General features: G+C 38.0%; 1 protein-coding gene across 6 annotated transcripts in view; it reads left to right on the top strand.

Moving 5' to 3' along the window:
* The first annotated feature begins 335 nt into the window (after nucleotides 1–335).
* GPHN (gephyrin) overlaps nucleotides 336–15,044 on the top strand; it is a 623,769-nt gene continuing 609,060 nt past the window's right edge. For all 6 annotated transcript variants that reach the window (XM_047863515.1, XM_047863519.1, XM_047863517.1 and 3 more), the window contains exon 1: nucleotides 336–1,048. In XM_047863515.1, the coding sequence (XP_047719471.1) occupies nucleotides 985–1,048 (64 nt within the window). In that variant the 5' untranslated portion in view covers nucleotides 336–984. The remainder of the gene's footprint in view (nucleotides 1,049–15,044) is intronic.

Below are 15,044 nucleotides of genomic sequence, written 5' to 3' on the forward strand. Positions count from 1 at the left end.
GTGGGTACACACTTGGAAATGGGATCCTAAAGCAGAGAAGAAATGGAAATCCTCCAGCAGGGCGAGCCGACTGACGAAGCAAGCGGGAAGGTGAGGCGGGACAGGGTAACTCCTTCACTACGGCGGGCTCTCGGTTTCAGTGGCCACCGTTCTGCCACCCACGTAGCTTTCTAAGCCACTTGCAGGTTTCCTGACGCTTTCATGGGGTCGAGCGGCTGCACGAAGAAGCCCCGTATGCTGAGTCCTTTCCTCCTCCCCTTGGGAGAGCGGCTCCGCGGCCCGGAGAGCTGGCCCGCGGCTAACGACGACGCGCTGGCTCGGCAGGGGATTGCTTCTGTCTGGGGCTCGGCTGAGGCGGCGTTCGCGTCCCGCGCGCACCCGCTCCGCGTTCTCCAGCCAATCCGCCGCTACTCGCGCGCCCAGGAGCGTTCCTCCGTCCTTCTCGGGCTGGGCCGCCTCCTTCCCGCTCCCAGTACTCTGCAACCCGAGCTCTCACACCTCCCCTCACTCTCCACGAGTTCCACGCCTCGCGGTGTAGCTCCGCCCCTGTCCCCGAGTCCGCCCCCGCAACCCTCCGAGCGTGTGCACTCCTTTCCCTTCACTCTCCTGCTATCTAGCCGGTCTCGGTCTCGCTCCCCGCAGAGCGGTCTGGGTCTCAGCGGCCTCTTCGGACGCCTCCGCGCGCTCTCCCCCTGCGGCCCGCCCCCCGACCCCTCTACCGCAGCTAGCCTCCTCCGACCTGGACGCGGAGTCGCGCGCTCTGACTCCGCCCCCCCCCCACCGCGGACTCGCGCACTCCCGGCCGGGCCTCTCCCCCGCGCAGGCCGCGGAGCGCCCGGCCGCCTCCCCCTCCTTGCCCGGTCGCCGCGAGCTCCCCGGGCTCTCTCGCTCTCGCGCTCTCCGAGGCGAGCGCGCTCCCGGCCCGCGCGCTCCGGGCTCCGGCTTCTCCCGGCTCCTGTCAGTGCGGTGACTGCGCTGGGAAACATGGCGACCGAGGGAATGATCCTCACTAACCACGACCATCAAATCCGTGTCGGAGTCCTCACAGGTAACCGGGGGAGGAGGTCCGGGACCGTCGCGGCCGCTGTCCCCGACTAGTCTCAGGCTTCTCGTCTGTGGTGACTCTTCTCTGCGGCCTCGGGAGGAGGGAAGACTGAGGAGGGGGACGGGGGGGCGCGTTTTACAACCGCTGAGAGCCGCCGGAGGTTGGGGTGTTCCCGCGGGCCCCCCAGGAACTGGGGCCGGCCCGTGGGATATCAGGCCCCAGTGCCTTCGCAGCCGAAGTCCCGGGCCCCCGGGGACTGAGGGGCTGGTGCGGCGGGCGCTGCGGGGCTCCTTGCTGCCGGTGCAGGCGGCGGGATCCCGGCTCCGCAGCTTGAAGCACGCCGCTCTGACTGGCCGGCGCGCTTTCTCCGCCAGTGCTCGTCTTAGAGAGGGGGGATTCCCGTTTCCACCCCCTCCCTCCCCTCCCCCCTCCGCTGGCGGCCCCGCGCTGCCGTAGCTGTGCTTGCCCCGGGCACCGGCCGGACACCACACTGGGGAATATCAGGCGAAACTCTGCTCTGCCTCAGGCTACCCGTCGCCAGTCGGGCATCCCCTCAACCACCCGTGGGACACCCCTTGTCTGTCCCGAGAGGTGGGGGATCGCTTGCACCCAGACCTCGGAAAGTGTCTGCATTCCGCCTTCCCCAGCAAAGGGCCCTCTCTCTGCCCGCCTCTTGGTTTTCTTAGAGGGACGGGCTGCACCCTGCGGCCGGGGCTTTTTATTTGAGAGGGTAGGATTCCCCGACTTGGGCTTCTCTGTCCCCCTCCTTTCTGGGAACCCCCCTCTCCGGTTGGTCCCAAGGCTTGTGAGCAGCGCACTTTTCCTGGGTCTCGTTTCCCTCCCTCGCAGAAGCTGTGTGTGCTCTGCATGTCTGATTCCGTTGCGTTGTATTTGGGTAATATCCCTCAGTTCGGCGGTAGGCAGTTGCTGCAGGGCATGACTTCCGAGATGAATAGCAAGCCAATTTGTTGGGGGTTCTGCTGTGGTTCTGTAATTGGCAAGGTTTGTGTGTAATTCAGTGGCGAAGTGGGGGTTAAAGAACTATATTTGGAATCTGAGGGCTTAGTTTGGAGTGAAGGAAATCCAAGGCACACTTGCTGTGATTTTGGAAAAAGAAGAGATGTAGACGGGAATCCTTGTGTCTCCCTAGTCCCCCGCCCCTCACTTATTTTTTTTTCTCTTGTCAAATTCTGACAGGTTGAGACGGTGCTCGAGAAGGGACTAAATTGAATGAGACTTGCTTTTATTAGGTAGAAAAAAAAAATCTCTGTCGGTAGATATTGAGTGCTAAGCTTATTCGGCTGCTGAGTTTTATGAAAAGGAGATATCCGTGGCACCCCTTCCTCTCCTTTAAGTAAAAGGGTTGCCTTGCCGTGGTATTCTTTCCAGATGTTAATGGTGGTTTGTTGAATTTTCCTAATGGAAAGCCCCTGGGATAGAGAAACTAGTGTAAGCCAGTTGCAGGGAAGGGACCCCCCCCCCCCCCCCCCCGCCCCCAGCAGATGATGCGCTGTTCTCTTCTTTTGGTGCTGAAACTGTTGCCTTGTGTGAAGATTCAGTTGTATCAGAATTCTTAGAGTTGACACTGCTGATTTTCAAAGAATCTAATCACGGGTGTAAAAAATGTACAGCCTCTATCAGCCTTCAACTTGCTCTTTACAGTCCAGCCAGTTTTGAAAAATGATAGAGTAGTAAGAGTGAAGCTTAATAGAATCCAAAGTATTTCAGCTGTCCATGGAAACGAAAGGTCAAAGCTGTTTTCAAGTTAAACCATAGCGTTTAAAAAAAAAAAAAAACATTTTTTGTTGTTGTTAATTTAAGCTTTCCCTAATAGTTTTATTTAGTGAATCTTCTTACCTGGGTAAAGTGACACAGTAGATAGGTGTACAGAATGCTTTGAAAGATAACAGCCCTTATCTCTATCCCTACAGTACAATAGGGATAATATTGGTATGGAAACAACTAAAGAAACAATGTAGGTAATTATTGTGCTGCTATTTAAATAAATTACGGTGTGTTCGAGGGCTAAGTGTAAAAGGAATTCCATTCCCAGATGAATTAGGAGCAAATGTGACTATCTGAAGGGAGAATTTGGTTCATTTACTAAAGGTAAGAAGAAACTGGCATTTCAAAGGGGAGTTGAAAGTCAGTGGCAACCTTATAAATGAATATATTGTGAGGATGAGGTTCTTGAGCAGAATAAAAATGAAATGCAAGGACCTTGAAAAGCTTAGGTGGAGTAGGTAGGTGGCACAGGCAAGATGTCAAGGAGAAAACTTTGGCAGTGGAATTAACAGTAATCTGGAGAAGCTGTCTCATGAAAATGAGGTACAGTAGTTTAGGGGGAAAAGTCTAGCGTCAAGAATAAGGATATAGCTGAAGGAACGAAAAAGGAGTTTCAGAATTGGAAGAAATGGTAATGGAGGACAATAGTATGTGATGATAAAATGGACATGTGAAGTCAGAAATAACTTATGTTTTTACTTGAAAAGTTATAGTCAACTTCGACAGAGCCTGGAAACAGAAGAATCAGAGGAAAGAACACCAGTTCTCAGTCTGCAAATAGAGGATGTTTATTAGAGACAGCTTAAAATTTGTGGTCTTGATATTCCATATGATTTTGTGCAAGAAAAAAACCCTACAAAAATGAAGCTATGTTGTGTGATTTTGTGTCTCATATAACTTAAAGTTTCGCAGTTTTACTGTGTAAAAGTTTTCTTTATTGAACTTAGTACTATGACTTCATACTTAAGAAAATTGAATTAAGAGGCCTCACTTAAAATTGTGATTTTATGAGTTATAATTTGTGGCTCTCTTAAAGGCGGAGAGCGTGTTTTAGAAAATATCTTCTACATGCTTCATGATAATGATAAGTATTTTTATCTATTTTTAAGAGGTGATTGAGAGTATTGTCTACCTATGCACACATTTTACAATGTGTTTGTATTTTGGTGAAATTGTGTTGTCATTTCTCAAGTCTTTAATTGACTTTCATTGTGACATTTTTTTATTATCTGTTGAAAAATCATATGTATACTTTGAAACTTCTCATCCTCTGTATTTTTTTTAGTCTTCATCTTGGCTATGAATTTTGCAAATAGATGTAGTATGCAGTCTGTTGAAATTCTCATCAAATATTAGAATTTTGAAACAGTGGTAGGAAAATATTTAGCAGAGGCATTTCTTTTTGCTTAATGGTCTTGAATCATTTTGGACTTGAAAATTAGATTATAATAATTAGTGTGACATGGCTATTTTAGTTATGCTAATTATCAGGAAAATGGGAACATTTAGGTACATAAAAATTGGTTATCACGGAAACATTTTAGGTTTATAGCAGACTCATTATATATTAATGTGTCACTTTTCACCTACTTTTTTCTATTTCTAAATAAACTCTTTATCCAGGGAGCACACTAGTTCTCTAACTGTTAAACCTTCACAGAAACATCAGGAAACTAATGAATGCGTGCATTTATATAATATAGAGAATGAGAATAGGGATCTGTAATCACTAGAAGATATTAGAACAAATATAAGACTAGATAATAGAGATTAAAAACTAATTGTAAAGTAGAACACCAAATATATTACATATAGGCAGTATTTTAGTCATTCATAAATAAAGTCATTCAAAATATTTAACAGATTCTAAACCGAGGAGATTATAATCATGTAAGTCTAGAATTGTTGAGGCATTTATTTTATTTCATTCCTCAAGTTTATCCTTGTACATTTTCTGAAAAGCTTATTTATTGATGTTTATATATCTTTGTTTTGAGAATAGGTGTTGTCATTAACTAGGCAAATTAGTATTGCAAACCAAACTTAAATTCTACCGAATGGAATTTTGTGTTCAGGCAAACATACCAATATTGATCTGTATGACCATTGTTAAAAAGAATCCTATTCCTCAAACTAGGTCATTCTTTCACGAATTTTTGGTTGTTTAGCTAAATTAAATGTTTAGAGAATTAATGTTTAGCTAAAGTAGGAAATCATTAATTTCTAATGAATATACTATCATCACTGGCTAACAACCTTATAAGCGCCTGGGTAGAGAATTAAATGTTTAGAGAATTAAATGTTTAGCTAAAGTAGGAAATCATTAATTTCTAATGAATATACTATCATCACTGGCTAACAACCTTATAAGCTAGCAGTACCTATGTTGTTATATGTTAAGAGTTTTAACTATATTAAAATCATGTATGACTATTTGACATTAACTGAGGTGTGGAGAATCAGCAGTATGTTGCTGGGGAAGAAACAATGAATAAGAGTCTAATTTTATTCTTACTGGTGATACATTCGTATTTAAGGTGAATAAAGTACTTTGTGAAACACTCAGTAAGATAGATAAAACTTATACTTTCCTCCTGTAAATAGGATTGAAGAACAAGGAGACATATTTGGAATTTGAGCTGTTAAAAAAAAAAAAGAGATCCTAAAAAAGAAGCAATGAAACCACAAGAGATTTTTTTCCTTCACATCTGGGCAGAGAAGATAAATACCACAGAAGAAGAAAAGATTATTTAACCTGCCCAAAAGTATTTGGGACTGTAGTTAGTATGGATAGCATGCAGTCTTGCTTAATTTTTGAGCAACCACCCCAAAAGCAAAAGTCTAATGAAGTATCTTCATGTAGAAGTTGTATCCAGGTTGTTCAATGAATTCATAAGTGAATTTGTGTTCAATATATTAATTTTAATTAAACTTTCTTAAATTTTATAATTAAACAACCCGATTATTTTTACAGTTTTTCCAGTAAGTATGCATTTCGAAAGAATGGAATTAAACTTACTATATGCTTTAAAAAAAATTCCTAATTTGAAAAATAAGGGGGCAAGGAAATGAGATGTGGTAAAAAGGGGCATTATACAATTTGTGTCCTGCTTTTCATATTGGGTACATGATATTGTGTCAAGGGATACTCTTTAAGGATTCTAAGTCTTAGAATCAATTTTAGTCTTACTAAGTCTTAGTATCAATTTTACTTGACAATGTATAATTTAAACTGCTTTAAGTATGTGTAAATTAGGAACAGAATGTAGAATTCACATGAATTGTTAAGATAAAATTAGAAACTTCAAAGAAATTTCAAGTAAACCCATTTTACAGCTCCAGACCTCATCAATCTTCTCTGTTATTGGTCCTTTGACACCAAAAATTTAAGGAGCACTGGGTCATGGGAAGAACACTAGAAGACTGGCTTTCTAATGCTCGATTGGCCAGTAAAGTTTTGTAATATTACTTAACTCTTAGCTTTTCTTCCCACTAACCAGAAGGAGTCATTCTTTAAGATCACTTTAAACTCTCATGGCAATGTTTCTATACTTTAGCATCTTGAACAACTGGAAAGAGAAATATAGGATATCAGACTTAGTTAATATTTTTTGTCTCCATAATGAAAATCATGATGGGAGGGGTTAGAAAAATGCAAGAGAATAAGAAACGGAAGAAAAGATAAAATTTCAGAGGTTAAGTCCTGTCAGTATAAACTGAAGGAAAAATACTTAGATTTTTTTTCATTTGGAAATTTTTGTGTTGGGGCACCTGGGTGGCTCAGTTGGTTGAACTTCAGACTTTTGATTTCTGCCACATGTCATGATCAATCTCATGACTCGTGAGATTGAGCCCCACGTTGTAGGACTCTGCTGATAGTGTGGAGCCTGCTTGGTTTTCTCTCTCTTCCTCTCTCTCTGCCTCTCCCCCTCTCATGTTCTGTCTCTCTCAAAGTAAATAAACATTGAAAAATTTTTGTGACATTGATAATCCTCTGTTATCAGTAGTTTCAGTCTTATACTTAATTTCAGACTTAGCTCAAGCATTACTTCCTCAACAAAATCCTAGAAATTATTCTCTACAATGATGTCTTTGTTTTCCTGCAGTATTTATAAATGTTGTCTATACCCTGTAATCATGTATATGTGGCAGGCTACAAGGTATAGTTTTAAAAAAAGACAAAAGTACTTTAGAGTCAAACGAACTTAGATTTCAGACCCAGATTTGGTCTTTATTTTGGGAAGTCATTTAATCTCTCTGAATTTCAGTTTCCTTCTCCAAAATGAGGATGGCAATACTTATTTCACAGAGTTGTAAGAACTGAGATAATGTATGTGAAAATGCCTACCATATATGTCTAACTTGGAGTGTATATTTAATAATCTTCCTTTTCTCATCATATGTTGCTTTGATGCAGTTTGGTAATGTCTTCATGTATAAACATCTTAGTCAAAGTAGGTTTTAAAGTTCTTGAAACAGAAGATTGTGTGCTTTACGTCTTTTGTGTCCTTTGTTGTAGCACCTATTAATGAAGTAATGGCATAGGAGATGTATAATAAAAAAAATTGGGTGGTGTGACATTTATATAGTGGCTTAGGAAGCAGCTACCCAAAAACACTTAGGTTAACCAGAACTTCACTGTTACTAGTAAGAAGATGGTTCAGGGGTTTAGTATTTTTCTATATATTGCTAGTAAGAGGATGATATTAATAATGTGTATTTGAAACATTTTTATACTATCAGGTTTGATATATTTGCTTCTTAGTTGATGGGCAAGTCTTATGAGGATTATTTTAGAGTAATTTTATAGTAATTTTTAAAAATGTCATCTAAAAAATGAAAAATTTATAGGTTGAAGAAATTCTGAAAATGTTATTTTGAAGGTCAGTTCTGATGGTCAAAATAGCATAAAATAGGAATCAAAAGTTCTGCGTCTTCTATGACTTTCAAGACACTTAACTGCATTTTACCTCTGTTTCCTTAGCTTTGAGTGGGGGTAATTATGCTTACTTAATAGAGTTAATGTGATGAACAAAGGAAATAATGTATTCAGTATTCAACATCTATGTGCTAGGGTCTGTGCTAAAGTGAGGGATACAATAGTGAATAAGACAAATACAGTCCTAGTCCTTTTGGAGCTTATATTTTAGCATTAATAGGAACACGCTATTTAGTCAACTTGGATATTGACAAATTCATGCTTCATTTATGTTGCATTTCAAGGAATAAAGTGCTTCTATATTTTCTTTTTGATGTAGATCACTTAAGTATAAACATCAAAACTTTTCGTGTAAAGCCATTTTTGACACAAATTTTTTAAACCATTACATATTTCCTACTTTCTAACATAGAAGATATTGAACATAATTTATTTTTGTTCAATCAGGTTTAAGTAATTATAGCTAACAATTATCAGGCCTATATACATGGTATAAATATGTTCAATTTGTTCTAAGCATTTGGCGCGTGTTATTTAATCCTTATGGCCTTTATAAGTTGCCCTTCACCTTCTAGTTTCCAATCTACTATACCCTTGGGAAGCACACAAACTACCTTGCTAAGAATTAAACATGGTAGCATATCCATTTAGACTTGCAGGTCTAAAGAATGATTGTTTTCACTTTTGGGTTGAGGGCATTAGAGAAGGAATGGTTATTACTATAAGACCAAAAGAAATTTACATATTTCTTTGTATTTTGACATTTCAGGATCATGGCTAATTGTGTCTGCCTGATGCTGAAAATGTTAATAAAAATGCAGAAACTCATGAAAGGAAGAGACCAGCTTGAGTGCTAAGTGGAAATGTACTGTTAAGTTCTTTTTTTTTTTTTTTTTACAAACATTAAGAAAAAAGTATACTTAGAATTAATGATCTTTAAAGTCTAATTCAGGTTAAGAACTTTTGGATATCATGGACACAAGAAATTGAATAGGGTAAATACTATTTTCAGACACAAAAAGGATGAAACATTAAAAATGTGATCACCTTTTCTCCCTTCCACTTAAGAGTCAATAGTGAATTTTGATCCTAATGCGAATTTAAAAAATTATGCTATGATAGCATTGATGTCTCCGTGATAGTAGTTACATTTGAATTTAGTTGCAAATGGGATAGCTTCTGAATACTTAGCATGTTGTTAATGAATTTTAAAAACTTACGGAGTGTGTTTGTGTTATTGTAAAATATGTAACAGTACAGAAAGGTAAAGTGTAAAATTAAGCCCTACCACTCTACTTTCCCAGTCTCTTTCTCTCTAGTGTTAATCATTTTTAAGATTTTTAATTTTGGGGTGCCTGAGTGGCTCAGTTGGTTAAACATCTGACTTCAGCTCAGGTCATGATCTCATGGTTCATGAGTTCAAGCCCCCCATGGGGATCTCTACTGTCAGTGCAGAGCCTGCTTCAGATCCTCTGTCTCCCCCTCTCTGCCCCTCCCCCACTCACTCGCTCTCAAAAATAAACATTTAAAAATAAGAAAAAGATTTTTATTTTTGTTCTTCTGTATACAAGCATATGTTTATTACATCAGAGTTTGCAAATTGGCAGACCGATGGCCATAACTGACCAATACACATGATTCATTAGGCCCCGGCTGTGTTTTTACAAAAAAGTGTGTTTCTAATATTTTAAAAATATATTTCATATAAACCCATATTTTTAACTTTTTAAGACTCAGCAACATGGCAACCTCTTTTTCATATGACAATAGTTGGTTAAGTGGTTGTCCCCTGGAAATAGAGCATGTGTTCTCCAGTTTCTCTCAATTCCCACTGAACCTATTTATATTCTTTACCTAGCTCTGTCATTTGAATTTGTGATCTTTGCTCATACATAGTATTCTGCACCTGCCACCCTTTCGAGCATGTCTTGGACATGTTTTCGTATTAGTGAAAATAATACTAGTTAACTTTTTTGAGAGCTTACCAAATGTAAAATGCTTTTCTAGAGCCTGTCATAGAGCCTATTAATTTAATCCTCATAATGGTATCACTGTTTTACAGTTAAGGAAATTATAGCAGAGAAAGATTAAGTAATTTGCTCAAATTACTGTAATGGGCGAAATTTAAAGGCCAAGCTGCACGTCGAACCCATGTAGTCTCTTCCTAGAGTGTAAGCTCTTAACACATTATACTTCTTGGCATGTAACAATTAGTTCATATAGATATTTTCTTTTTATGCTGTATTTAATCATCAGTCATAGGTTATTCTGTATTTAATCATCAATCCTCAATTGATGAACCTTGAGATTTCTAATTTTTCACTGTGACAAATGTTGTAGACAGTAACATTGTACATTTATCATTGCATATTTGTGAGTTTTTTTAAATGTAAGATTAATTACTCTAGACTTTTTGGGTCATTGGTATATGAATTTTAAAATTTTGATAGAAATTAGAAACTTGCCTTCCAAAAATAATGTACTAATTATAATTAATATTCTCCTCTTCATTTGGTATGATCTTTTTTGTTACTTAACTGGTTCTTTTGAGATCTCTTTCTTGAATTACATATGTGGATTAGTACCCTTTTACTGCAAATGACAGGTACCTAGCTCAAAATTAAGTGAAAATGGGAAGTTACTAATTTACATAGCTATGTAGGAGTATAGAGGAAGAATTGATTTTAGGATCTCAAGCAGTGTGATCAGGGAATTAATATAATCATGAACTCTTACTCTTCATTTCAGTGCTTTGTTTTCCTGAGTATGATGCAAGTTGCTCCTTTGTCCTTCTTTGAACCAATCATTATGACTAGGAGAGTGAGTACTTTTTTTTTTCCTAAGAATATAGTCTATTACATCTTTTCCTTTTTCTCCTGCTTTCTCCTTTTCCTCTTTCTCCTGCTTCTTCCATGAAAAGGGTTCTCTGGCAGATAGTTATAAATTCAAACTGGAGCAAGTTAAGTTGTGAGAATTAGTGGGCTAAACTCAGGACCCCTTAATATCAATAGTGGCTAATTGATTTGTCAGTTAACTATGACTGACTTCCACTTCTTCATGCTGTGTTTAAGAATGCTTACTTATCTAATGACATTTTAGAATAGTAATATACGTGTAATAGTAAGATTTTACTGGTTTTTACAACAGCCTTTTTACGTTACTTTATTTAAAATTTTTTTTCAACGTTTTTTTATATATTTTTGGGACAGAGAGAGACAGAGCATGAACGGGGGAGGGGCAGAGAGAGAGGGAGACACAGAATCGGAAACAGGCTCCAGGCTCTGAGCCATCAGCCCAGAGCCTGACGCGGGGCTCGAACTCCCGGACCGCGAGATCGTGACCTGGCTGAAGTCGGATGCTTAACCGACTGCGCCACCCAGGCGCCCCGCTTTATTTTAAATTTATGATCAGTTATGGGTCTTTAGTCTTTTTTTTCTATGAACAATCTCTCCCAGTGTTTTCTAAATTTTGTTCTAGCAACACTTCTCTGGGAAATATTACAATAGGTATGGTGTGAAGAGGTTTTTCTTTTCTTTTTTAAATTTTTTTAATGTTTATTCATTTTTGAGAGACAGAGAGAGACAGATATGAGTGGGGAATGGGCAGAGAGAGAGGGAGACACAGAATCTGAAGCAGGTTCCAGGCTCTGAGCTGTCAGCACAGAGCCTGACACGGGGCTTGAACTTACGAACTACGAGATCATGACCTGAGCCGAAGTCTGACACTCAACTGACTGAGCCACCCAGGTGCCCCAAGAGGTTTTAATTTTCAAATAAATTTGAAAAAAAGTGCTGTATAACATCCCTTCTTTTGGAGATTCATAGTATATTAAAGCATATTAGCATATTAAAGACATGAGTGATATTATGGTTGTGGATCCTGTTGAACTTTAGTGTTTCTAAAACTTTTTGAGAATGGAACACTTTCTCAAGGCACACCAGAATTCAATACTTCTTTGGGAAATTGTGTTTTTTTCCCCCTATAAATGGTCTTCTGGAAGTCTGTGTAAGACCCTTATATTTATTATTTTAGCTTTTTGCTGTAGAAATAGTGGTTACCTATAATAATCTCCACCATGAAGATTCTTCTAGTTTGGATTTGTGTATATATATATATATATATATATATATATATATATATATATATATGTATGTATATATACGTGTGTGTGTATATATATATATGTGTGTGTATATATATATATATGTATATATATATATATATATACACACACATTCAATTGCTTACCAATTCCCATTTCTTTTTTTTTTGTATTAAAATATTGACTGAATATATTATTCAGAAAATCTGTGATACTGAAAACTAGAAAGAGCAATCTTGTTTTGTTATTATTACATGAGAAAGAACATTGGATCAAATTGTTTCGGATTTTTCCAGTGGGAGTTTGGTATCATTATCTGTGAAGTGTGAAGTTGAAGAGATGCTCTCTAAAATCTCCTTCAGCTCTAAAATCTTATTAATCTCAAACTCAGAACATGCCTCATATTTACCATTCTATTATTGCTTGTATTCATGTTATCTACAATCTGTTACTGACAGCACAATTATTGATCTCAAATGCCTTCCTTACTTCAAATAGGAAAAATTGCTAGACATCGACACTGACATTCATACCAAATATAAATGGAAATAAATGTCTGTTACTTCCACTGCATAATATGTGCAGTTTATTTCCTTCAATATCACATGCTACAGAGTTCAAATCACAAAGTGCTTAAGATTTGGAATAAACATTACATACATGTAATAACTGTCAAGCTTAGAAGAATGCTAGTGATTTGGATGTATTGAAGTATTACATTTTTCTTCTTTAATTAACAGATATATATCAAGATCTGGAAAGCCAAGATTAGTACTCCTCCCCTGCAAAAAGTTGTAAATATTTTGCTTACATATTTAAAATAAAGCTGTTGTAAATATAAGACCTATAATTCTAATGAACACTATTGTTTTAGGATCACACAGATCCTAAATAGTGGGCTCTGGATTAGACCACCTGGGTTTATACCTAAATTAAATGGTGGGCTCTGGATTAGACCACCTGGGTTTATACCTAAATTAAATGAAGTTAAATTTTTAGAGTTACTTAACTTTTCTAAGCTATGGTTTTCTCATCTGTAAAATGGGGAGTAATACCAATGCCTGCCCTAGAAGGTTGTTGTGATAAGTGAGATAACTGTAAACATTTAATGAACGTGCCCACATAATTACTCATTAAATGTTTGTTTGTTGTAATAACTTTGAATGTAATTACCTTTATAAACATGGTAATGGAAATCCATAAATATAACTGCTATTATTATTTTATTATTATTTTTAAGTAAGCGCTTTGTGTGATGTGAGGCTTGACTCATGACCCTGAGATTAAGAGTTGCATGCTCTACTGACTGAGCCAGTCTGCTACCCCACTAATACATCTTTTAGATAACTGATCTAGTCATGGTTTATCTTCATGCTGTTTTTCCACTATTTCGTATTATCTTCTTTTAGGAGCAGCGTTAAAGATTATTATTATACTGGGGTTGTCTTGATCTAAATTCTTATTTTCTATCTTAAATTTTGGGCTGTTAGGGTAAGAAGATGGTATTTGTAGTGTAATAACTAATGACAATTTGAGATTTTTGATATATACATTTAAAGTAAAGTATAGATGGGAAACTGTTTCTGATATTCTTTAAGTCTTATTAAGATCTGTGGAGAAAACTGCCTCTACCTATGTGGGTAATTTAATGGAGTTCTATTCTATAGTAAAGAAAGTAGAAAAGTTTTAAATATTATACAAATGATGCAGTAATACAGGGTGGTAAAGCAATAGTAAAATAAAACTACATAGATGATTGTTGATTTGTAGAAGAGAGATTTTTAATTGGTAGATGAGGAAAAGAGTAAGCCCCAGGGATAAGGAGCCAAGACTTGGGCCTGATTGTGCTTGGATTGAAGTAACAATTAGTTGGGGTATAAGGCAAAGGAATATTATGTATAAAAAGGGGGAAATACTTATGAAATATCAGATGCCAAAAGAAAATCTGTAGAATTTACAGCATTGTGCAGATCAGTCTGTGAAGTATTATTAGGTGGAAAAAAACCCTGTCAACTATACATTATGGTGAAACATTCATGCTTTTCTGATTTTTAATGCAATTCAGAAGTGGGTCATATCTAATATATGAGAAACTTGAAATGGAGATCCCCTACCTGCATAGTAGGAACTGATAAGCAAAGTAATTATGGATCTGATTTTATTACTCTGTTGTTTTCCTGCCCATGATTAATATATTAGTCTGACTGTAGTCTGACTTGTTAACAAACAATACAGACCAGTTCAATATTGTCTTAGTCCTTTTGGGTTGCTCTAATAAAGTACCATAGACTGGGTGGCTTATAAACAGCAGAAATTTATTTTTCATGTTTCTAGAGGCTTGCAAATCTAAGATCAAGGTACCAGCAGCTGATCTGATGTCCAGTAAGGGTCCACTTCCTGGTTGATAGACAGCTATCTTCTCTTTGTCTTCTCACATGGCAAAAGTGGGAAGGGAAGTCTCTGGGTCTCTTTTTTAAGGGCACTAATTCCATCCTTATGACCCCATCACCTCCCAAAGGCCTCACCTTCAAACATCATCCCACTGATTTTCACATAATGAATTTTGGGAGGACACAAACATTCAGCATGTGGCAAGCATGTGATTTGCTTCACATTATGTGAGGCTAAAACCACTAAATATTTATAGTGTCATTCATCCTTTGAGTATGAGGAGTTAGTTGTAAACTAGGTTTACATTTTAAGTCATTTATATATTAAAAACACTTGCCAAGTACTGTATGATAGAATTTACCAAACTTTTTCTGTAAAAGGCCAGATAGTAAATATTTTGGGCTTTCTGGACTATATGATTTCTGTCACAGCTATCAGGTCTGCCTTTGTAGCATGAAAGTAGTTGTAAACAATATGTAAATGCATGAGCACAACTGTATTCCAATAAAACTTTATTTATAAAAATGGATTGTGGGCCAGAGTTGGCACAAGAGCCATAGTTTGCTAAACCATGCTCCAAGACATAGTCTGTGTTAGAAAAGTATAATTCCAAATTACTTGTATGTGAATTGAACTTTTATGTTAGTTAAAATTTGCATTTATAAACCATCACAAAACTTAGTGGCTTAAAACTACAGTTTAATGCCTCTCACATTTCGACAAATTAACTCAGTGGTTCTGCTGTAGGTGGCATTAGTTGGGGTTCTGGTATAGCTGCAGTC

The sequence above is a fragment of the Prionailurus viverrinus genome, chromosome B3 (genome assembly GCF_022837055.1).
Source record: "Prionailurus viverrinus isolate Anna chromosome B3, UM_Priviv_1.0, whole genome shotgun sequence".
In the NCBI taxonomy this organism is placed as follows: domain Eukaryota; kingdom Metazoa; phylum Chordata; class Mammalia; order Carnivora; family Felidae; genus Prionailurus; species Prionailurus viverrinus.